At 38.2% G+C, this 25,537-nt stretch overlaps 1 protein-coding gene and 1 long non-coding RNA gene across 6 annotated transcripts in view; one reads left to right on the top strand and one right to left on the bottom strand.

Annotated features, from left to right (window-relative positions):
* The window catches only part of sdk1a (sidekick cell adhesion molecule 1a), a 370,173-nt gene that overhangs the window by 150,060 nt on the left and 194,576 nt on the right, over nt 1-25,537 (top strand). For all 5 annotated transcript variants that reach the window (XM_082188880.1, XM_082188881.1, XM_082188882.1 and 2 more), the window contains exons 2-4: nt 3,309-3,468; nt 7,548-7,654; nt 9,497-9,644. In XM_082188880.1, the coding sequence (XP_082045006.1) occupies nt 3,309-3,468; nt 7,548-7,654; nt 9,497-9,644 (415 nt within the window). The remainder of the gene's footprint in view (nt 1-3,308; nt 3,469-7,547; nt 7,655-9,496; nt 9,645-25,537) is intronic.
* LOC309514040 overlaps nt 1-25,537 on the bottom strand; it is a 238,976-nt gene that overhangs the window by 88,856 nt on the left and 124,583 nt on the right. The window lies entirely within an intron of this gene.

The following is a 25,537-nucleotide window of genomic DNA, read 5'->3' on the forward strand; positions in this document are numbered from 1 at the left end:
AAGCAGTTTATTTAATCTCAAGTCTCAATGAAATACTGACATTTTCTCTTTCTCTCTTATATATATATTTCTCTTTTTTACCTGGATGTGGCATTTGAATGATTCGTGGTCTTTTATGGCTTCCAGTTTTAGGTTTTTAGTCCCAACAATGAAACTAGGGCTGGGCGATATGGACCAAAAGTCATATCCCGATTATTTAGGCTGAATATCGATATACGATATACCTATCCCGATATTTATTCTGCAAAGTGAGAGCAAATGTTCAGTCAAAGTCAAAGCCAAATATGACATGTCACAAGTAGTTTTATTGAAACCGGCTATTTCCACACACACAAGTACTGTCCCCCTTTACTTAACATAAATTGTAAGAATATGACTAATAGTAAAGACTAGTACTAATAAATAAACATTAGGCCTATGCTAAAGCTATTAAATAGCAGTTCCAAACTAGTTTTTGTTAATACAATGTTGGTATGAGCCACTAGAGTCATTTAAAAATATAAAAAATAACACAAAGAAAAATAAAGTGGCATTTTGGGGTTAATATGGAAACGACAGTTACCATGGTGAATACACAATATTAACAATAACTGTTAATGAACCATGGAAACTGCTCCTGGTGAATAGTATGAAAATCATCCCTGCATTACTATTATTTTGTGTAATTTACAACATAACGGCGTTGCATGCTCGTAGTTTATTTTGCACTTTATATACAGTGAGGCGATACACAGCGCGCGCCGCCGCATTTGCGCGTGCATTTGAAGAGTGTTCGCTATGAGAACAGGATAACGGCTGACGTGACAGGACAAGAAAGTCCGTTTTTCTGAGGTGAAAGACTTTATTTCAGCGTACACTTATGTCCTCTAAAAGTGTCCGCCGTCTGTGTGAAACAGTATATTTTTATTTACCCGCCATGGTGGCCGGTAGGTGAAGCGAATTTACCCGCCACAACACAAAATCACCCGCATTTGGCTGGTGGCGGGTGCTAATTTCCATCCCTGATTATTGAACTGAATTTTAATGTTTTGCAAGGAATGTAGGACATGTGGCTGCCTCTTTTATTTAGACCTTCAGTAATATTAAGCAAATTTAATACACTTTACACATAAAGTATATTGAAACCATAAATCACTACTGCCTCTCATGTAGGGGGATTGATGTATTAAAATCAACCCTGCAATTAGTATTCCCTAACAATGAAAATTCTAGAATTGCTTCTGGGATGTATATTCATGAAATGCTTATTGCTTATTTAATTTCATAGCTGTGCAACAAATGGGCTGCGTCTGAAATCAAATGCGTCCCTACTGTATAGAATGCGAAAAACAGAACACCAAAAGAAAAGTGTGTCCGAATACATAGTATTCAAAGAACAGTATGCGAAAAGTCCCCGGATGACCTACTACTTTTGCAGAGATTCTGAAGTGTGTAATTGGGTGGACCCTTTACTATCCCATTAGGCCACGGGAGGGGATTTATGAATGGAAGTGAAGCGAAGCAACTGACGCTGGTAGGTCACGTGACAGTAACAAGATGGCGGATGTAGTACATCCAAATTTCATTCATACTACCCATATCCATGCTATATAGAGCGTACTTTTTTAACGGTCACAAAATAAATTCCAATTCAGATGTAGTACCTACTCCGACAGAATGCGATTTCGGACGCATCGATGGGTTCCTTAAATAGTCTCAGATTGTTCTTACCTTTGCTAGTAGTGAAATTTAGAGGCTGGATCTTGTGGAAGTTGAATTGAATACCCTTGAACTAGTGGATCTTAACTCTCCAGAGATGGAGCTCTAGGATGGGACGTGATTGGCAAGATGTCCGCCCATACATTTTCATCGTAGCCCCCCAAAAAATGAGGAAATCTACTTCCATATGTGGTCCTTGCAAGTTTGTGTCCTCCATACTGGAGAGACAACTACTGTAAACCCATAAAACAGCCATAAAGCAATGCCCATCTTTCCTTGCCCACACTGTCACAATCGCTCTGACCTCAAGGACACTATGTCTCTCTCAACTGTCACCTGGAGTCTTACTGGCCCTTGGACTCCATCTCCTTCTTCACTCCTTTCATTCCCTTTTTACAAAGCCCTCATTGATATTCTCCACAGCAGCTCGGCTGCATCTGTCCACATTCTCCACCATGTGCTCTACAGCAAGTTTGTGAACCCTTGACATTTCGCCCGTTTAACTGAAACACAGCAATTCAGGAAGCTAAATGTGACTGAATGTAGAAGTATAAATGCAAATGAATCAATTTAAAGAACTTGCAATTTAATGTTTTTTCATTAACAAATTTATTCATTAACAAATGTATTTGCTACATCCAATACAGGGATCTGTAGAGGCCAAGGTTAAAAAAGAAAGCGTTTCTTGATCAGTATTTGTGCCTTGTTTACCAGCAAAAAGATCTAAACATCCCTGACACAGTATTCATTTATTGCCATAAGATAATACATGTTTTCGGAAAATATCTTATGTTTAGTTATTTTTCTTTGCATTGAAAAATAGTGTTTACATATTGTGTGCATAAATCTAACTACTATACATTTAGTTTGCTTAAAATTCGAAAGCACTTTTTTGCCACTGAGGTAAGAAAAATACTCTTAATTCAAAATGTGTTTTCTAAAACAAGCATCAAATCACACCATATTGCTTCTCGAGTAAATCTTTTTGATGTTTAGATAATATTTTTCTCTCGCTTTCCAGTAAAAAATGATACAGAAAATGATTTTTTGCAGTGAGTGCGTATCGGCTGAGCCGTAGTTCTCTCGCTTACATATTTCAGGTGGTTTATACTCTGTATAAAAGAGCCATTGCACGGCACAATTGATTTGTCTGAGCTTTAGGGGAAACAGCAATGCCGCTGACAGAAGTCAGATTCACTGCACCCAGGTGTCCTGGCTTCTTTTCTTTTTTTTTTCAAATCAAAGCTCGGAGCCTTGCTCTTGTGATGTGTGGCGAAATCCGCAGATGGAGGATTTAAAAGGTTTGGCGCTGGCTGTCTTTGGTTCTCCGGCGCTGTCGTGAAAGATTTCTCCGCCTTTGTAGGAACATGTTACGATAACCTTTGCGTGATTGCCTCTGTTTGTTTGTCTCACTGAGGAATGGGCATAAATAGGCGTCTCTATCGAACGTGGATTTCCACAAAGTTGACGGCACTGGTTGTTGTAAATGGAGGAACCAGTGATGTTCCTGCATATTGACCTCATCTTTGATGATGCCTGCGCCTGGTCAGGGTAGCATTAAAGCGAACTCGCACCTTTACTAACTGTGCCTCTTTCATGTCTGCCTACAGGTGATGTGGCCCCCTACTTCAAAACAGAACCGGGACCTCCAGAGATCCACCTCGAAGGGAACCGTCTGGTCATGACCTGCCTTGCGGAGGGCAGCTGGCCTCTGGAGTTCAAATGGATGCTTAACAACACAGATATCACAGCCTTCTCCCCAGAGTACAAGTGAGTGCCAGCTTTCATCTTATGGCTTTCTAGAGATGAATTCCTGCTCAGAACTGTGTCAAGGTTACAAGGAGAGAGAAAAGCAGAGGCTCACGGTTAATATGAGAGACAAAAAGTCCAATATTAATCTCCCCTGCAGCTTTTCTTCTGTATTTCTAAAAGCATTACATTTATTCCCTATCTATGGCAGGTATATTAAAGTTGTTCAAAACATGACCATTAACCTTTAGAAAAAGATTCTTATTCTGCTGTTGTTTTTTATGGATCCGTTTCAGGAATCTTTCTCATTACTTAAATAATGTGTAGTTTTTAATGAAAGTAACTTGGAATTTGAAGAACCCTCACATATAGAAAGATTTTTGTTTTTTTATATGAAAATGTTATTATTATTTTTAAATAAGTGTTAAATGTTTCAGATGTTTCCAACAGGTAGGGTGCAATGGGGCTAAAGGCACACCTTAAGAAAACAATTGCTTTTCACTACTCCCAAAGTGCATGATTGCAGGAAAAAAAATATATGTTTCTATTAAACATTGATGGAGCAACACATTTTGTGTAAAAATAAATCATAAAAGTGGTTAATTTTGCTTAAATTTTGTATAGATATATGACGTGGCGAGGCACCAGCATGGGGCTAAAGGCACACAGTATTGATACAAATACTTTAGCTAAAATAATATGGTTTTAATAATTAATACTTATTACTTAATACTTGTTCAAAACAATCACTTTAGCAAAGTTTTTACTATTTTCTGTTTATTTTGATAAATAAATAATAAATTTTTGTTCGATAAATCATTAAAATATGTTAATATAAAAATGTATTTTAAAAATACAGAAACAAAATTATTTTAAAAAGTAAAGATTATAAAAGCATTGAAGTTGATCCCATGATAATTTAGTATAAATTTACAGTAACAATAAATGAAATTTTATTATATGATATGATATCATATTTTTTATCATAATAATGGTTGCATTATAAATATGGGTATTATCTCTAAGGTGGACACCCAACTTAATACATGATATTTTCCATCTGAATCTAACCATGTCATGTCAATAAATGGACAGGGGCACCTTTTACCCCAAATACCATACTTTTACATATTCTTACGTGATTGAAAAACTGTTGCTTTAATTACCTTGAACAAAACTGAAAATCATTAAGAAGACCTTTGTCTCAAAATATAAACATTAATTTTATCGATTCTCATTTGCTACTTAAATCTACAACATTTTAAAAACATAAAATATTAGATCAAATTAGAGCAAAATCAACTTTGCGATGCTGTCCGCGATTGCGTCAAGGATCAGCCAAATTTCGACGTGCATCTTGAAAAGCGGATGTTTTGGAAAGTGCTATGGCATCTAGTGGTTTAGAGGAAAATAAAATCAAAGGTGCCTTTTCAACCACAGCGCCTTTTGTCCCATTGTACCCTAATTAGCATACTTGAAAATAATGTTCAGAATAATTTAAGCTCTTTAGATTGCCACAGAAAATAATTTCCAAAATTTCTTAGAATCGAATTATTTATTAAAAATTATTTCAGTTAAATGAGAGTCACGTTAAAACTGTCTTGAAAACTTTTAACAGGCCTGCATTTATTTTTTCAGCTACATTTCAAAAGCCTGTTTTTATTGTTTTACCTTTGTCCCAGACTTTCAATATTTAAATAAGAAAAAAGAAAAAAAACTTAATGTGCCATGTAAAGTGAAAAAAGAGTGAAAAGTTGATATGAATCAGAAATTGTGACTGTCTTTTCTTCCCTATTTTGACCAATATCTGAGTGAAATTGCTTATTAAAAAAAAAAAAAAAAAAAATGTATATATATAAGAATGAACAAAGCAACTACACATTAAACATTGCAACGACAAACACTAAACTGAGGAAACTAAGGCCTTGTCCACACCTTGTCCAAGTTTTCGTTTGAAAAAGCATTTTTTTCTCTCCGTTTTCTCTCTCTGGCCTTGCATTTTATTAATGAAAACAAACCTTTTTGAAAACACTCTCCAAAGTGGATAAATTTGAAAGCGGCGTTTTTGCGTTGTGGTGTGGACTGCCAAAACGGAGGTATTTAAAAACGATGACGTAAGTTTAGTCATGTGATGCATATTGTACTAATAGATATTCATCTATACCGGTATTGTGCCTGTTATGTGCTATTAACTTCCCCACTGTTGCTAAAATGTGTTACTTTGCACACTCACAGTCCTGCAAAGATGAAAATAAAAAAGTACGCACATTTACTGTCCTGCGGCAATACGAGCAGTTGCGTTTTAGACCAAACTTATGGTGACTGAGTGCGACCTGAACACATCAGTGGATGCTGAGATATTTAGCTAAATAAAATGGTCCAGTCCCGAAGAACTGGTCGATAACTTTATTTATTTTTCCATCTGTATCATCTCAGTGAGCTTTTGTGAGGTTTTACACATGCACAGTAAGGTGTATTTAGCGTTTTCAAATGCCTGAAAATGCTAGTGTGGATGGAGAGCGTTTTTAAATGAACTCACCATTTTCAAATCTATCCGGATTAATGTAGACGTAGCCTAAGGGCTTAAATACACAGAGAATGCAATCAGCAGAACAAGGAACAGGTGCGAGACTAATTAGACACTATGGTAACAAACAATGAACTAGAATGTAGGTATAACAGTGACTGAAACTAAACAGGACATGATCGTGACACATGGTGACTAAGAGTTTATTTTGTACAATAACCAAGAAAACACCCCCCCAAAAAACTTCTAGTTTTCTAAATTGTCCTAATATCAGTTGGACTATTGTTCTAACTTCAAGAATGTTTACACGATCATGACAGGAGAACATTTTAATATAATTTTACACAGACAAAGTTAGTAAGTGATCGCACACTTTTCTTTACATAAGGTCTCGTGTCTTTTGAGGCAAAACATTTGTTAATTTTAATGTGATACCTCCCCCATAGACTTCCATTATAATCAAATTATTACAGATGCACTTTTTGTTTGTTGAAACAAGTCGACATTATTTTCTGCGACAGATGCTGTCAGTGGAGCTTAACTTGTATTGAGCCTGGAACGTTCCTTTAATCAAGAAATGAAATTACTAGAAGTGAAGTGCATTCAAATCATTTGCATTTTTTTCTTTCTAAATTCTTCTAGTTTATGCAGTAGTACATTTAATCAACCATATAATTTCTTAGTTGAGTTCTCTCCATGCCATGTGTTTAATTTCTCAGTAATGATAGCCTCTTAGCCTGACCTTTTTTAATCAGCGTACAGCCTCTGTTAGCATTCAACATTTCCTCAGACGTGCGGAGTGTTAAAGCTGCTGATAGAAAAGTCTGCAGCGCTGCCCGGCTCTCTTCAGAGACAACTAATGCTTTCATTCGTTACCTGAAGTGCACTGCTGACACCTGATTCATAGTTAATGTCAACTTTTACATAAGATGTTTTGATTTATCCTCCGTTTAGGAGTCGTATACATGCTAAAGTAGGTGTTTCACATCTTTGCACCTCCTCATGTCAAGTGTTTCTGCATTTTGTCCATCTACAGAGCTGGTTTGCTCTAATTGGTATTGCTTTTCTCATTATCTTTCATCACCTAAACAGCACGCTCAGAGCTGCCCCGGTATTGCAGTTGAGTTCCTGTGATGGAGGGAAACCACTACCGAGATGCACAAACCCACCAGGTGGCATTTTCAGAGACGTAAACAGATTCGACTAAGTAGTGAGCAACAGTGCATTAGTCATATATTCAACGTATTTGGAAATGCCAACAGATTTTAATGCCAAAGCGTTCACCACCTCTGCTTTTAGTCGAAGTGGCCTTTTGGCTGAAACCTGATATACGTCATCATAGCTGGGCATGGAGAGGATTCCATGTGCTCTGCTCACGCTAATGTGCGAACTGGCAGGGGAAAAAAAAGATAGTTGTGACTGCAAGGGTAAACCTTTTAAACCCAACCCCTCTAAATGGGAATACATTTGAGTCGAAAATCCTTGAATTTGTTGGCAAATAGCTGGGAACTGTTGTTTTTGTTGTTCTTGTTTTTTTTAATTAAAGTGGTTGATTCTTTTTTCTTTCTCTTAGGTTCACTATCTCCTCTCTCCGGCGCTCCAATATGGGTGTTTACCAGTGTGTGGTGAGAAACAGGATGGGCGCTCTACTCCAGAGAAGAGCTGAGATACAAGTGGCATGTGAGTTTCTGTGGTAGATCAAATGTATTTACACACACACGCTAATGGATCGGTACGATTTTTTTACGTTTTTAAAAGTCTCTTATGCTCACCAAGGCTGCATTTATTTTATTAAAACTACAGCAAAATAGTAATATTGGGAAATAACTCTTTTTCTATTTAAATATATTTTAAAATGTAATTTCTTCCTGTGATGGCTATGATCATCACTCCAGTCTTCAGTGTCACATGATCCTTCAGAAATCATGCTGATTTGCTGCTCAAGAAACACTTATTATTATTATCAATGTTAAAAAGTCTTAATATTTTTATGGAAATGTGGTCAATATTTAACTTATTTGAAATCCAAATCTTCTGAAATCGAAATGTTAACATTCTAAATGTCTTTACTGTCATTTTTGATCAATTTAATTAATTGCATTAATGCAAAAACTGTTGCATGGAAGTATATACAGACATCTAAACAATGCACAGGTCCATACATACATTCTGTATTTGATACATTTATGGTGCTTTTGCATCCCTTCCGAAGCTTGGAAACTCTTCTTTGTAAATTCATGGGAAAAACAGTTTATCTTTCTTGCACTCTCATGTGAAGATCTGAGTGATACCATTTAAAATTTTCCCAGGTATGCCTTGAATAAGGCAGGACTTACACCGAAAGAGTAAAAGACTGCTGTGGGAGAAAAGCTGACTAGGGGTTGAACCATTACTGTGGCGTTTATAACATGCTGTAAAGGTTCACAATGACCCAGGCTGACAGTTCCAGATGCTTCCAACATTTTTACTCAGAGAAATCAAAGTTATCACAGTGATTAAATGAGAAATCATTCTTCCCGGCTCTAGACTCATTCTTCCCAATGGTCACATTGGTACAAGTTTGAGCTTCGCATCAGCGTAACTACATCGCTACTGCAGCTGCAGATGCACGACAGTATTAACACTGGAAGCTTTTGTACAGCGTCACAGCAGAGGCTCCAAAGCTATGAGCATTTCTTTACAAAGACAACTATATTTGTTTTTTAAAGTTGTTAATTTATAAACGTGATAGTCTTGAAAGTTGGTTAACATGGAATGTAAATGGTAAACCACAAACACAACCAAGAAAAAAGCTCTGATCATGTTGTTTCAGCCATACTTTGATATTTTTACAAGACCGCACACTCTATGGATACTTATGTGCATTTTGAGCTTTTTTTTTTGTGGGAAATCATATTTGTTTTGTCCATCAAAAAAGTGTGCTTTCCCTTTAATTGAGCGGGAGCAGCGCAGCAAAAATAGACTCTGCGTCAAAACCCTGCTCCGCTTGACGCTCACGCAACGCTCCTGCCCGCCAGTGTGAGTGCACTCACTGGTTAACATGCACAGCGGAAAAAAAATATGCGCTGCTCACGCGCCGCTCGTGCTTGCGGACGGCCGTTAATGAAAGTGCAGGTAGGCAGACACAGATTGAGTGCATGACCATTCACTCGCTTTTTTAACTCGCACATTTTCAAAAAATGGTCTCATATTGTTTTAATATTGCTATAGTTGTTTTTGGCTTTTTCATCCCATAAATGAGAGCTTTAAACACTTAGATGCGAAAACTGCACCACTGGAATTACAGCATGTCAACAAAATCAAAGCACAATGTGCTTGACGTTCTTTTGTTCTGCATGGTGATGCAATCTTGCTTTGCTGTGCGCCATGAATAAATGTTTGAATAAATGTTTCTGATTGAACACCTCTGCAGTTTGTACCAAAAGCCTCTGTTGTCCTGAATGTATCATCAGGGTGGCTTTGTTTTGGGAAAAAAAAGGTTCTACCTTGGTTGTAATAACACCCCTTACTTTTTTCTTGCAGATATGGGCGACTTTATAGACAATGACCAAAGAAAGACGGTGACGCAGGGCCGGGCCGCCATCCTCAACTCCCCAGTGGTCAGTTGCTTCCCGCGGCCACAGGTGACATGGTTCAGGGACGGCTACAAGATCATTCCCAGCAACAGAGTGTAAGTAGAGCGTAATTGCTTGTCTAATCTTTAAACCTGAATGCCTGTTCATTAGGAAAGTTCTGGGTGACCCAGCAAAGGTCCCTATGGCTTTGGGTTCACATGGCACATTGTAAGAGATGTAATTACCTTCAGTGATCACGCTTAATCCCTCTGGGCACCCATTTACGGCAGCCCACACTGGAAAATGTTGGGGAAAACAGAGAGACATTTCAGCCAGTGATGCAGAAGACATGGATACTGTGCACGGCTTTCTTTGAGTGTGTGCGTGAGTGTTTTTCTCCCACCGCCTTGTCACAGAAGTGCAATTAATGCCTGTTCCTGGCCCTTCTTTAATCTTGCTACGATAGTTCTTCATTGCCTTTTTCTAATTAGCAACTCACCCAGGCTGAGATCGACGAGGCTGATCCGATTCACCGTTATCAGTCAAGTGTCTTTCATTCCGACGAGACTCAAATAAAAACTCCACCACTGAGACACATCTAATGACTCACCTTTCACTCCGCGCATACAGCGGTGGGGCCATTTGAGAACTGCATTTGATTTCGGCAGAAGGTGTAATTGAAAAGTAAACAGGCTAACGCTGGTAAATGTAGAAATAGACCTGGGGTAGTAATGGTTTGCATTCGTTCCATTTGGCTTCGGGCTCGGATTGATTTGTTAACTTAGAATGATGTTCAGACTGTTTGATTTTCAATAAAAACACTCAAAAGTATGCTCAGAACTGTGGTTGTGGTTCTGTGATCCCATTTACACCTAAAATTAATATCCGTCGCATGTCGATAACCAATCACCATATGTGATCCAATCACTTATGCCTTGTCAGAAACGCATGACAAAACAATAAACATACCATTCAAAAGATTTTATTTTTAAAAGAAATATAAAGAAAAATATTTGTATACAGCAAGAACACATTCAATTTATCAAAAGAGACATTAAAGACATTTATTATGTTTTAAACAGGGTTTAAAATGAACACCCAACAACCCGTCAAATGCAGGTGAAAATCCAGGTGGCTGGTAATGCATCTCAAGACACTAGCCAATTTGGCGGGTTATGATTCATAAATTATGTTCTATCGCTTTGCATGGCATCACTATCAGAGCTCTTCCCCTAAAAAGGAGCCTCAAACATTAGCAAAACAATGCGTAAAGAGGGTTGCACACTGAGCAAACGTCACGCTGCGCCGTGTCTTTAAAATTCGCACCACAGCGCCACTCACTAGTTTTCATTAAAATACAATGATTTAGAACAAATCTATGTTCGTACTGAGTCTGATTTCACCTTCTGTAATATGTTTGTATTTGTGGCTTAAATAGATATGCTTCATATAGAGAAATAATATTGATCGCTCTTTCCGTTTGCGCAGTTTTTTTCAAATACCTTAAATTAAACTCATCCATGCCACTTTGTTCATTCTTGAAGTGAACTATATTCACTATATTGCCTAAATTGTGATTAGACTTACTGTTTTGGACTGGTGCATTGAACTCGAGAACGCGAGTAAAGAGTGACGTGACCGGTGCGTGATAAGTGACGAGTTGATGTTCTGCCAGAGCCCTATAGGAGACAATAAGAGGCCACTTTTTCCAATCTGTTCTCAAAAATGTTGCATGTTCTGATATTTTTGTTTTGGCTAGTAGAAGTTCTGAATGGCTGGTGACTTTAGTAACCAAATTGTCTGGTGAGTGAAAATTTTCATTTCAAACCCTGGTTACAAAATATTTTTATTTCAAATAAATGAGGATCTTTCGAACATTATATTCATCGAATCATCCTAAACAAATGTATAATGGTTTCCACAAAAATATTAATCAGAACAATTGTTTTCAAGATTGATAATAAAAAATCTTGAAAAAAAGTCAGCTTTGTCATCACAGGAATAACTTGCAAAAGAAAGCCGTTATCTTAAATTGTAAGGATATAAAATGTTGTTGTTTTTTTCTTGTTTTTTTTTACGTGATTTAGGCTTAGCTTAACGTTTTTTTGTGTTCAAAATTTACAAAATGTATATAATGAGCGAGTACATCATACATTTTCCAAACCCTGTTTTTGCCTTATCCTGAATCACTACTGTACACCTATAATAAGTGTTTATATTTGGACTATTTTAGACTGGTCGGGTCGTACCAGTACCTGCGTGACTCGTCATAGACATAAATAGAGAGAAGTATCTGCGGCTACAATGTTCTTTCGCAAGATTCATGCAGTTCTGTTTATTAACTGCTAGAGCACCAAAAGTTACAGACTGCAGCTTTAAGAAGCACATTACTTGAAAAGTAATTTCATGAAACAATTACATAAATTTCAGTACTTTCCCATTCAAGTGTAATTGCATGTCTGGATATTGCTGCAGGCCGAGTGAACCGATTTGCTTTAAAGTGACTCTGTGAACAGTGAAGAACAGGAAAGCAAGGAAACACGTAGTTTTGAACATATAACCTGCATAAAAATTGTGTATTTGGTTGAAAGGTATGTTGGAAGGTGGATATATTTGGGCTCTTCGTAGATGTAGTTAAGGCGGCTTGGCAACATGCCAGCTCAATAATTGGACCGGTGCTCTCCTGCCAGTGCTTTGACAGAAAATTGCATCATGACAGAAAGCAAGGCGCATATATAAAATCAATATGCCAATGCTGACAATGTTCACTGCTGCATATTTGCAGCCGAGGGAATCTGTACCTTTGGGATTCTGGCGATTTTCCCAGACAGCGCTGCTGCTTTGACCCTATACGCGGCCCAGATGGTGTCTACGGCATCCAGACTCAAACCCAGAAGCTCACCCAGCCCTGAGGACGATAGAGTAATATCAAGCAATCATACATCCAGCCAAGCACATTAGCACACTATTGGATGTGATGTCACATCCTTAATTGTTCTGTGGCAGCGGCTGAAGCAATGCAATCAGCTTAGCCATTTAAACTGGCACTATGTGTTACTGGGCAAAATCCCCGGGATGGACTTTGGGAAATTGGGCTGTACTTCATAAGCACTTGACTGGCATGGTCATTACATTAACTGCCCTTGTAGGATCAAAGTTTATCTATGTGCTGTGATCTACAGCCCTGACTCGATATTAACATGGATGAACATGCCGCAACATAAATCTTTTGTGAGTCTCATAAGATGTTTCCATTACAGAATTGATAAGTGCTGCTTTGAAGAACACTAATGCTCTTTAGAAAAAGTGGAGTGGGGGAGTTGAATGGTTCTTTGTTGAGATGCCCTCTTCAAAACCTGTATAATAATGCTCAGTATGGACATCAATTAGTTTTACCAATGGCAATTTCTCAGTCAAGAGCTGCCCAAAATAACAAGATTGCCACATTGATGATAATAATAATAATAATAATAATAATAATACAAGCAAGAACTTTTTGACATTCTGCACTCGAGATTCTGAGAAGTCAGCTAGCTTAATCAGATGATTACTGTCATAGCTGCTACTGTTTTTATTAATTAAAATTATTTCGATTTTTACCACTAAAATGTACAGTGGCCTATAAAAGTAATTTTAGTATACGTAAAAGTAGTATATGGTCAACATCTTTTTTAACACATTCTGTTGACTATAAGTAACATTCACAATAAAGAGTTAGCAGATATTAAGCTGACAGTCTACTAATACTCTATTGAGAGTTATTTGACACGTAGTTGCAAAGTTACATAATAATAGTCAACAGAATGTTCAAAAGGGACCATCAATATAAAGTGTTACTGAACTTTACTTTTCTCAGCTATTTAACAATTTCTTGTAACCAAGGTGATTTTTACTAAATGTAAGTCCTTGACATTACCAGTGGTCACGTATAACTCAAGGTGCAGTCTTACTAGACTTTGCACTTCATCAAATGTGGGAGGAGACTGGAAACGAAAGCTTATCCAAAGATGTCCTGTGTTTGGCTGTGTACCAAAGTACAAGGTGGTGAACTCTGACCTGTGTATCTGCATAATTGACCAATAGAGGATCTAAACCCCACAGATGGATTCAGATTGGCGTAGTTTGCATTATTGTGGTAGAGCAGATAATATAGTGTCATTCAAAAGTTTAGGGATAGTAAGATATGTGGGTAACGCTTTACAATGCGGTTTAATTTGTTAACATTAGTTAACTATATTAGTTAGGAATAGAAGGGCGTACAGTATATGCGACGAATGACGTCAGAGAAACATCAGTAGGCTATGATCTATTATGCATCGATGCAGAATTGTCCACGTCCGCATCTCGATGCATCGTAGAAACAATTAATTTCAACTCCCCTTAAAGCTTGAGTGTCCAAATACGTTTTGTATATGCTTTTCATTCATTCTCAAGCTGTCCATTTCGAATTCCGGTGTGAAAAAGCATCTCATTGAGATGTAGAAAGCAGTGGCACCACTCAGTGAAAGCAGCTTGAGGCGATCATATTTATTCCAGCACGGCTTCATTGCAAATGCTCATTTCCTTTGGCCTGCAGATCTTTGTTTTCTTGCAATCAGCTTATGAATTGATGAGCTATGTATTCAATATATTAATTCAACTCTCTATTTGATAGCCCTTTGAATATTCCCTAAAAGAGATTTCTTCATCACATGTCGCTGTGCAGTATTTCGGCATTATTGTTTCTTGAGCTCTGTGTTTCCTAGTTTCAGTTTTTCTTTGGTATCAGAAATGTCCCTTTGGTCTGTTAATGTAGCATGAAATAAGCGGCCGTGTGGACGGGTGACACTGCTCTGTGTGATTCCTATCGCAGCCTCGTGCTGAAGGATAACTGTGCCGCAATCCAGAATTTTTTTTAACTCCTCTTCTGTGTGGTTACAGCTTCTCCTTCGCCATCTCCCTTACTTTTTTGGTCTTCTTTTCTTCTTTGTGAGCCACACAAAGGCAGAAGGTTGTTAAAGCATAAAGGTCCAGAGGTGAATGCTGAAGCAGGGGAGGACAGCGAAGCACGGGCCTTTGAAAGTCACTCTTATTGTTCCACACTGGCTTCCCCTTTAGACAGCATGAAACTTTCATGATGGCGATAATTACCCCATTGGTGAGAAGTGCTTTCTGTTGCCACTGCAGATGAAAGTAGCAGGTTGGAAATAAGATATTGCGTCTACCTCTCATCGCTTTGTCCTTGCATCTTCCTCTACCTTGCTAAATTTTTCATCATTCATTATTTGAGATCTTTGATGTTTCCACCCATTACGAGCTATTCAGGCTCCCATCGCGCTCGGCACATAAATTGGCTTCCACGCTAGAATCATCCTGTCCCGAGTACCACCAGCAAGAAACCAGACAGTAAAGGAAGTGCTCACAGGAAGGCGATTACTTTCCTCTGTACAAGCAACAAGGCTGTGGTGTTTGTGCGGTGACAATGACAGCAGAAATGTGCTGTGTTTCTGCTCCGCCATATGTAAATCTCTTTTTGTCAAGGGACTTAACAACCCCCAAACTCCTGCATGTTTTGGCAGATTTAGTGCACCAAATTGCACTTTCCACTTACTTTTCGAGGTACTTGTATTTTAGACAGGTAAAACTGATTGTTTACTTGTTTGAAAAAATCACTTTTCACAGAACTAAATGAACATGTTGCTAAATCCAAACGACAAGAGATGCATGATGCAGAGTGAACAAGAAACTCAAAATACTGTATTATCACAGAGAACTAACATCGCTAACATAACATTAACTTGGAGGTAATCAAAGAGACAGGGAACAGGTGCGCACTAATTAGAAACCAATAGCAACTAACAGTGAATCTCAGGCAAAACAGAAACAGGGGAAATAATGGAAACCAAAACACAATGAAACTTAACATAACCCTGACAGAACTTTAAAAAAAATACAGCTTTAGTTCATTACAGTTAAAGCAAAATACATTATAAAAATACACATTTTCTTTTGGCTGACATAAACTAATTAATTAAACTTTTGTTGGATCTTCGGTGTTTTGACATTACATATGAGCTTGGCTAAGAATTATTATTATTATTAGAATTAATATAATCTTATTATGCTATAATATATATTTTTTTACTATTTAATTGTTTATTTACATACATATTTTACTCTGGTATAAGCGATTTAATAAAGCCTTTAATTTTGTGGGATATTTGTAGATTTGATAATTATTGTATAGGAATAGAATATGATGATGATGATGATGATGATGACAATGATTATTATTATTATTATTAGAATGAATATAATTGTATTATACTATAATACATTTTCTATTTATTTAATTGTTTGAATTATATACTTACATTTTTACCCTGAGATGAGCTAATTAATAAAACAATTTGATATATTAAAACATGAGCTCAATTATTATGATAGGAATAAGAATAGCAAAAATGTATTGTTATTGTTGTTAATGTTATTATTTATAATAATAATAATAATAATAATTATTATTATTACATTAATCTTAATATACTATAATACATTTTTTGTATTTAATTAATTGTTTAATTATTTATTTTCATTGAGCAACTGATATGAGCAAAGTAATGATACATTTTTGTCAGATCTTATTGGTGATTTGACATGTTATTTAAATGTGAGCTTGGCAAAAAAAAAAAAAAGAAAAAAAAAAAAAGTCTTTGCCAATTTCTCTCTTTCTTCATTCAAGTAGATAAAGCTGTAGTAGCATGACTAGAAAATAGCATTACAAATTGCTGCTGAGTGGACTGATTTGGCTTTAGCAAAATTCAGAAACTATCAAGGAAGCCATTCTCGAGCTTTCTGGAGTCTGAATTCCAGGAATATGCTCTCCTGAAACTAATGAGATATCAGATTTGTTCTGAGCTGAATTGTGCGGGTAATGTGTTTGTGATTTGCTGTTATTATTTCAAATCATGTTAGCTAGCTTTTTTTCCTTCTCAATTTTTCAGCAGTTTGTCATTGTTCCTGGCACTCCTCACCACAGGTAGTAAATGATGTGTTAGACAAATGTAATCAGGAGGAGATGACACGATTGAGAAATACGTCTTTGCCCCGTCACACACAGGAGGGTTCGAGCCGCTGCCCTTTGCTCATATTCTTGCCGAATGGACACGTCCATTTGGAATCAATGTGGTTTGGCTCTGAGGAGTCAAATGAAAAATGACGTAGGCTTGGCTAATTCGATAAAGGCCTTTTATGTGGCCTGGTTTTAATACACCTGCTGGCTGGTAGGGCCCCTTTATGAAGTTAATTATTGAGAGCCATCATCAGTCAATTGGGGCATCTGTGGGGTGAGCCTGTTCTAGCCCAAGGCCTCTGCCCACATTTGTCTTCATCCACTCCCTCCTTCACTCTTAAATAAATTAGTCTGTTGTCACTGCTAAAGCAGAGACCCAGAGAATCCAGTCCAGGCACTTTCCACGAGGGTAGGGTACACGTTTTGTGTCCCAAAACTAGTAGATATGCTTGATTACACTATAATTAACTCTGCATGAAAAGTAGCATGTTTTAAACAGCAAATGCCTGCATTTTTATGTTTTTCTTTTTGTTGCCCTGCCCCAGATAAGAGATCTTCTTTACAGGGGCCATTTTAAAGTTGTTTTTGATCAAAGCAGGCCGGTGGCGTCTGCTGAAAGTAGTTGGTAGAGTTCCACACGGTCTCAGACACAGTGGTGAGAGGATGCCGCTGAGTGACAATCAACCATGAAAGGAGTCTGAGCTTGGAGGAGCTGTGTGCCCTCGTCTCTGCTTTCACACCTCTGACAGTGAAATAATGCAGCCGGAGGAAAGGGACGCAGCACCCAACATCAAATCAGAAGTGAGCACATATAGCTCTCATTCTGAAGACACTACAGTGAAACCCAGCAGTCTGGAGAGATGCTGCCATACTTCTTTCAGTAAACACAAAGAAAGGAAATGCAAGCAGCAGATAAGGAAAAGGTAATGAAATTGTGAATGAAGAGGCTTCCCTGACGCCCACATCAGCTGCCTGCCCGATAGGAAGCTTTTTAGACGGCAATAAATAAAAGTTTGGACCTGCTCACAGGCATAAAAGGTTTTGTGTATTTCAGAGCAATTTGTGTGTGTCTGCTTACTGGCAGCTCTGTTGGAGCTGAAGTGCGATTAAAAGTTGCTAAAGAATTATCATTGACTCCAATTACACATTAATCAGGACCGGTATCGAGCCGAATCACGGATGATAGATAATTGCCTTTTCACAGGCTATTCCAGAGAAGTTGTTGGATTGCACATAGAAATAAAGAAGAAATGCCACCACTAAATTATTATGATTGATTGGACTGGAATATGGAAAGGATTGTTCCACGATCCCATTATACTTTCATATAGAGAAGGCTAGTGGTTGGCATTGTAACAGGAATGACTCTCTATAGCCCTATTTGGACGGTAATTGTTTTTTTACATGTTGTCATGATGCAATTTCAGCATTAATAGGTGCTGGTCTGCGATTTTATTTCCTTGTGAATGAGAAATGTCTGTTTTTTTTTTTTCTCTCTCTCTCTCTCTCTCTCTCTCTCTCTCTCTCTCTCTCTCTCTCTCTCTCTCTACAAAAAGTTTTTTTTTACCATCTCAATCCATCTCAATGAGTCATGTAAATTGCCATGTTTTTGCCCCGTGGACACAACCACCATACAATGAAAAATATCCATTCACTCCTTTTTTTTTTTAAATCCTCAAAAAGCCTAAACACTCTCAATAATCAAGTCTTTTGGATTTTCTGAGCAATATGATGTCATATTGCTCATGCTCCGCCCACGACCACTGATGGACTGTCCCGTATTAGCATATTAGCGTGCTCAGCCATTTGTATACTGTCCACCATGGCAGCACTTTACATGTCTTGTGTCGACACATCCCACGGAAGAGAGGGGTGGGGTGAGTAGTTGCTCACTATCATTTAAAGAGACATGCACCGAAACGGGTCACTGTGAACAGAGCTGTTTTTGAGGAGGTAAAAAGGGTGTTGTTTTACACAACCATTGAGGAATTTTAACCGAAGTATATTACAAACTTTACATGTACACCCTAAAGAATCATACCAACTTGTGGAAAATAAGCATCCGATGACCCCTTTAAAAAACACTTTATATACATGAATATATGTGAATGTTCATTTTCCATATACTTAATTCGTTTCCAGCAGCCATATCACCATGTAGCCCAAGACTGGTTGCCCACTGAAGCTAAGCAGGGCTGAGCCTGGTTAGTACCTGGATGGGAGACCTCCTGAGAAAACCAGGTTGCTGCTGGAAGAGGTGTTAGTGAGGCCAGTAGGGGGTGCTCACCCTGTGGTCTGTGTGGGACCTAACGCCCCAGTGTAGTGATCGGGACACTATACTGTCAAAGAGCACCGTCCTTCGGATGAGACGTTAAACCCAGGTCCTGACTCTCTGTGGTCATTAAAAATCCCAGGATGTCCTTCGAAAAAGAGTAGGGGTGTAACCCCAGCATCCTGGCCAAATTTGCCCATAGAGACAGAGCGAAACGCGTCATAATCTGAAGACCACGCCCACCAAGGGGGAAAACAATCCAACTGCCTCCATTGACTTTGCATTGCGAGAGGCTGCCTCCTTGTCATTTCTTGCTTCTAACAAAAGAAGGAAAAATGCCTAAAAGCTGCTATGTGACAAGGTGTACAGCAAACAAGCTAATGAACCCAGAAATAAGTTTTCATAAGCTGTTGACCCCAAAAGCGTTTGAGGACATAAAAGTGGATACAGGCTAGAATGAATGGGTAAATTGTGCGATCCTGACACTCAGTATGCACTAAAAATACACTAAAAGTGCACTAAAAGTGCAGTAAGTTAAACATTTGGTCACTGGTGAGTCAAATATCCAAATGTCAGTTTTATATATTATATTTCTGTAAGATAAACTATCCTGTGTTGCCGATTATGGTCTCCTCCAGCGGGCGTACGTTAGTTCTCAGAGTAATGAGACACGTGACGCTCTGTCTCAACTGCCTGTATCCACTTTTATGTCCTAAACACTCGTTTTTTGGGGTCGAGAGCTAATACAAACTTATTTCAGTTTTTTTTAGCTTGTTTGCTGTACACCTTGTCACACAGCAGCTTTTATGCATTTTTCTGTCTATTGTTAGAAGCAAGAAATGACAAGGAGGCAGCCTCTCGCAATGCAAAGTCAATGGAGACGGTTGGATTGTTTTCCCCCCGGTGTGGGCGTGGCCTAAATGTGCTCTGTCTCTATTGGCCTCTATCCATCATGGCCTCCTAATCATCCCTATATACTGATTGGCTTCACCACCCTGTCTCCTCTCCACCAGTAAGCTGGTGTGTGGTGGGCGTTCTGGCGCAGTATGGCTGTCGTCGCATCATCCAGGTGGATGCTGCACATTGGTGGTGGTTGAGGAGATTCCCACTTCCATGTAAAGCGCTTTGAGTACCCAGAAAAGCACTATATAAATGTAACGAATTAAAAATTAATACACAATATAAAGTTCTCAAGCTTTGAGATTGAAAAAATCATTATGACTAGTGCTTTTAACAGTATTTGAAGTCTCTCCTTTTTAAAAAGCATCTCATAAGTCACCACAGATTATTCCTAGTTCACTACCCACATTCAGCAGAGGAAAAACTGGACTAGACTGGTTAGACGTGTGAACGAAAGAGACGTTCTGTGTTTGCTGGAAAAAATGAAAAGGAAGATATCTATCTTCAGCATGTTTATCCCTTATCCTGCTTTTCACTGAGCGACCAGCTCTGTCAGTCAATCCTTTTATGTGCCGCACTCTCGCGCAGCCCCCATTTCATGTCTGCAGACGCGTACGCGCCCATCTCTGCGATGGCGGGCGACAGAAGTGTGTGGGTAGACAGAAAGCAATCTGTTCTGAAAGGGAAGATCAAGCTCAAGATTTCACATGTGACATATTGAAACACTCCGATCTGTTGCAGGGATGACGTGTACAGCTGCAGACAGTGGCGACGGTGGCCCAGTTCATTGTGATGAGGTAGATTAATTTAGTCTTAAAGATGAGCGGGGAAATGTCAGCGTATTATGAAGCACTGACTTTTCTCCAACTGAAATCTCATTTGCGCAATTTAGTTACCTGTTGAAAACATAATTCACTCCAGGAAAAATAACAACTGTCCATCTATCTTGACAGTGCAGCCATTTGGCTTTCCCTACAAATAATAAAGTTGCTAAGAGTGTTTATGCTTAGGGAGGCTTTGTGATGGCCTTTCAGCCTTTTAACAAGGAGTCCATTACCGCTCACTGCATAAAAAACAACAACAACCTATTCACCTCTCCAAATTGAGAGGAAAAAAAAACCCCACCATCTTTAATTTTGAAGAATGGGATATTTTCAGAAACCAATGGCCCGGCCGTACCTGATTCTGCATTAACTATTAAGTATTGCAATTAATTCCGAGATCCATTTGTCATGCAAATAGACCAGTGAATAATGCATACGTTTCGGCTCATAAATAACTAATTTATGCAATTGCAAAGCGCTTTTTAAGATAAATATAATTAAAGGTCAATAGCGATTACATAAACACTGTGAACTTTTAACATGTTTAAATGACTCTGGGCCTATTTGCCTGGCTGGGTGGGAAACAGTACCAAAAAAAAACTTAATTGCTGATATTTGGTTCCAGACACAGAGTTTTCCACTCCAGAACACTGGAAATACCTGCTTATCTTGACGTCGGAAGACTTTTAAGTCTTAAACGTGCTTACCAAAGTGTATGTTAGCTGGAGGCTGACGTCCAGGCAATCAATTTTATAATTGAATTAGAGTGAATGCTACAGCGGGTTTTGAAACACAGGGTTGTTGTGTCTGTCCATCTGTCGCACCATGGAAAAGAAGCTGTATCCTGCGGTGTCCAAAGCTGCTAGATAGACCAAGACTCACAGCTCGTGCACCTGAAGACTGCAGCTCGATGGCTACAGGCCAGCCATGCTGTCTTGAGCTCTAAGCTTTGAGCTTTTAATCAGTGTTTCCCATTAATTTCCAAGAGAAAAAAAAAAGTTCTACGCCTGTCTCTAAGCTTGTGATTCTCAACCAGGAGTCCGGGGCGCACTAGGGGTCCTCAGCAAACATCTAATGGGCCACAGGATGACTAATTTATCCATCCATCCATCCATCCATCCATCCATCCATCCATCCATCTATCCATCCATCCATCCATCCATCCATCCATCTATCTATACATGTATATCAGTGCATGCTTGGCTAATGCATTTTCTTTGTTGCCCTGGCGCTAACTGTGATAAAATTAGTGAGTTAAACATACGTACGTTTTACTAGTGCAAACATCTTACTACTTTTCATTTAAATGTTCAGTGTTCAGACTTAATGACCTCATAAGTCAGGGACTTTAATCTACTTTATAAGCGGTTAAGCGAATATTGCACTTGGGTTCATTTGAGTTAAGCGTGTACTGCAAATGTATGTACAATGAACAAGCAATATATACAAATGTACAGCAATATGTTACTGTACGTGCGCAATTACAGAGTTGCTTTTACAAAGAGTGGTGCAATTCTTTTTAATCCTGTATATTTGCTCAAGGTTGCCGTTCTCTTGCTGTGATTTTTGTGCCACTAACAGGGAACAACCATCTGTTGGTGTCATTGACTAGTTGTTGTGCAATGCATTGAAAGAAAACCACATTCCCACCTCCTGTTGACTTTGTGCATCTAACGACTTTGTATAAAATTAAGTAACACCACAATGTTTTTTTGACTGCTCTGTTGGCAAGTCAAGACAAGCCTGGCAGAGTACACCCATTATCAGTTTCTCCACTCTTGCTACTTTTAAGTGTACTAGTGCAGTGAAGTTGCTATCTTAGTGGTAATGCGGTCAAGGAATTCTGTCTGCAGCTTTTCTAAATGTGTCATTTGTGTGATAAGCGCTCACTTTTGCGAATTGCTTTGAATCGCAAAGGAGAAAACTGTTCACTCTCCAAACCCTTAATTACATGTTTGGTGAGGGTAATGTGCAAAGATTACAATAATTTCAGTAAACATGTGGTGCAGGCTAAATCACTTTTTTGTTTTTTGAAAGATGGATCTAATTATCACTCACATTCCCCAAGTCCCACACAAGAAGGTGTTGTCCAATAATGCACTTGGCAAAACAAAGCAATGTACTTTTCAATTTAGATAAGTATCTTTTCTGAACTCAAAAGAATGCTTACCTCTGTCTGTGCTGTGGGACATTTAAAGATTGTAAATAAATACTTTTTGAGAAGGCTGAAGGGAAGTTTCTCTATGGTGAGTGAAACTAGGTCATGTTTGCTGAGTTCTTGCCTATATGGAGGATTAAATAAAATTAGGGTGAAGAAATTTGCAGAGGTATTGCAATTTTTGGTGATATGGTATTTTTGAAATATGGGACAGAAGAATACAGAGGTTGAAAAATATACAGACTTGAATCATCTAATAAGCTTGAAGCTCATGATGTATGCATTTTCTGCTTTGACTAGATTTTGTTGTCTAGAATGATTTATTTGATCTGGTCTTGAATGTGTGCCTCTAAAACTGAGACACAGACACTTTAATACTAATCTATGAAGTTCGCCTTCACATTTTCACTGTAAAAAGGCAATGAACCGTATATTCTGAATATAATACAGCATATTACAATAAACCATCTAATGTTAAATAATAATGATAATAATAAATTTTTTATTTATACAAAATATTTATACATTATGTATAATTAATAATTTTATGAAAATAAGTAATCTTATATCATTTTATATTGTTTACTGTATCATGGAATTAATATGGCAAAGGTCTTTGGATAAGTTTTGAGTAAGCTGCTTTTGATAAAAGTATAATAAGTAAATAAATAGAAATGTAGCTCAAGGTGCTTCAAAGAAAACTTTGGTTTTCCCACCTATTATCCTAAAAAGCCTTGGGTTAGTTTCACTTGAATCTCCATTTAGTTGTCTATTGCGACAGTATTTATTTTGTTACTCTAGCAGCTTTTGCCCAGATAGAACATTTCATGTTCCATTTTTCAGTGTCTTTGCATTGTAGACCAGCAAGATTTACTGAGTTATGACCTTCCCTGTTCAAAATAAGTTTTTGTGACAAATTATGCCGTATAAAGCAAAAGGTTATCTGCATCTATGTCAGAGAAGGAGAGAGAGAGTTGTTGCGCCGGCGAACAAAAAAAAAGACCAAGAGGAACACCAATCATAAACAGACAGTCTCGTTGTAATTCAGTAGAAATGCACATGTACAGCTTCTCACCTTAAGGTGACATTCTAAACCTCTTTTAATCATCCCTCCAGCTTCCAAATACATCCATTCATCTGCATTATACGGCACTGCTGCCCATCTGCTCCGGCTCCTTCTTTCCCAACTGAACGTCTTTTTCGACATTGGCTTGCGAGCGTTTATCCCACCTCCTCTGCAAGGTGAAAAATAGAGTGTAGGACGTCTTCCTTCTTTGTTATTGAACAGATGTATCTGATCGATGTAAATCTACTAATGAGACTCCGAAGGCCTCCCCCTTCCCGTTCTCTGTATCAGGGCTCTGGGCTGGCCACTTTAATTGAGAATTAATTACAGATGGGGGGGAGATGCTACAGGGATCACATTAAAGCAGCATCGGAGACCTCCATCACCCATCCTGTCTTTCTCCTCTCTTGAGGGTTCATTAAATACCTGAAGGCACAGATCAATAATGGCTGATGGGTGGCGTGTCTTGGCAAAGGCATGTTTGTTTCATATATGAGGTTTGGACGTTTTTCCCCACGCAGGCTTCCTCATCAGCGGCCCTCCTCGGATCAGTCAGAAATGCTTGAGAGGAATCATTGGCACCCCTTGAGTAAATTATACCAATTAAACAGCCAGATTAAATTCCATACTTTATTCACGTAATTGAAGACACTGATAATTACTTATAATTACCGTTCGTTATTCTAAAGACTGATTGTCGATCGCTGAAGTTTTCGCTCTTGTTTTTGTCTCTGAGTGGATGGTGGAGTTGTGGAAAACAACATGAATGTTTAAAGTGGAGAGAGCAGACATAGGCGTTGGAGAGGCAATGCTTCAATAGATAATGACCCGATGGTAATTGCTTTCCTTGAATAGTCTGTGTTTATTCCACAGTGTCAGACAAATAGCGAAGCCTGTGATTGTTTAAGAAAATAACAACTGGCCAAGTAGCTTGATAAGCATCCAAGTGAGATGCGGATCATGTCTTTAATGTCGAAGAGCTAAATAAAGGAAAATTATGTGAAGTTTCAATTCCTCCCTCCTAATTTCACCCTGCTGAAAATACCATTTTAGACAATTTCCAGACTGTTAAATGCTTGTTAAAAGGATCTTTCCAGTGCAGCTCATTGATCATGCGAGTCCATAAAGGTGAAGTCCATAAAGAAACAGTTTACTGTTAGTCTGGTGTTGAAGAGCTTGAATGACCTGCATGAAACCCAGACCTGAACCCCTCTAATGATCTTTGAGATGAATTGGAAACAGTGTTAATTTGTTAGTATGTTGATAAGCATGTATCAACATTCTGTATGCCAAAAATGTGAAAACTGTCTCCTGAAATAACATTATTGTGACCACACTGTTGTAAATGTTATTATTACATGACTCTCTAAAATACTTGATTCTTATTGGTCAGTTGTGACATTCAGAGGACAGAAATTTTCCCATAATAACTGTTATCAATAGCAATGCTGTGCAATGACAGCTCATCCCGGTATTTGAGACCTCCACTTCTTTTGTCTCTCGTATCCAAACCTTGTGTTTCATGCGAACGCAGCTGGTACTTGGTTGTTATCGTCTGTATTTACTCTAAAATTAAACCAGAGTATTTTTAATAGTTGGTCTTAGGTAATATTGACGTGTTAGTCTAGTTGCGAGAACGAATGTTTTGTACGCTTTAAAGGATTATAAGACAATATGGTTTCTTATCAACTCCCATTTAATATTCATGATTTGCCCATATAGCAGGGACTCCAGCATA

The sequence above is a fragment of the Leuciscus leuciscus genome (assembly GCF_965113295.1).
Source record: "Leuciscus leuciscus genome assembly, chromosome: 1".
NCBI lineage: Eukaryota > Metazoa > Chordata > Actinopteri > Cypriniformes > Leuciscidae > Leuciscus > Leuciscus leuciscus.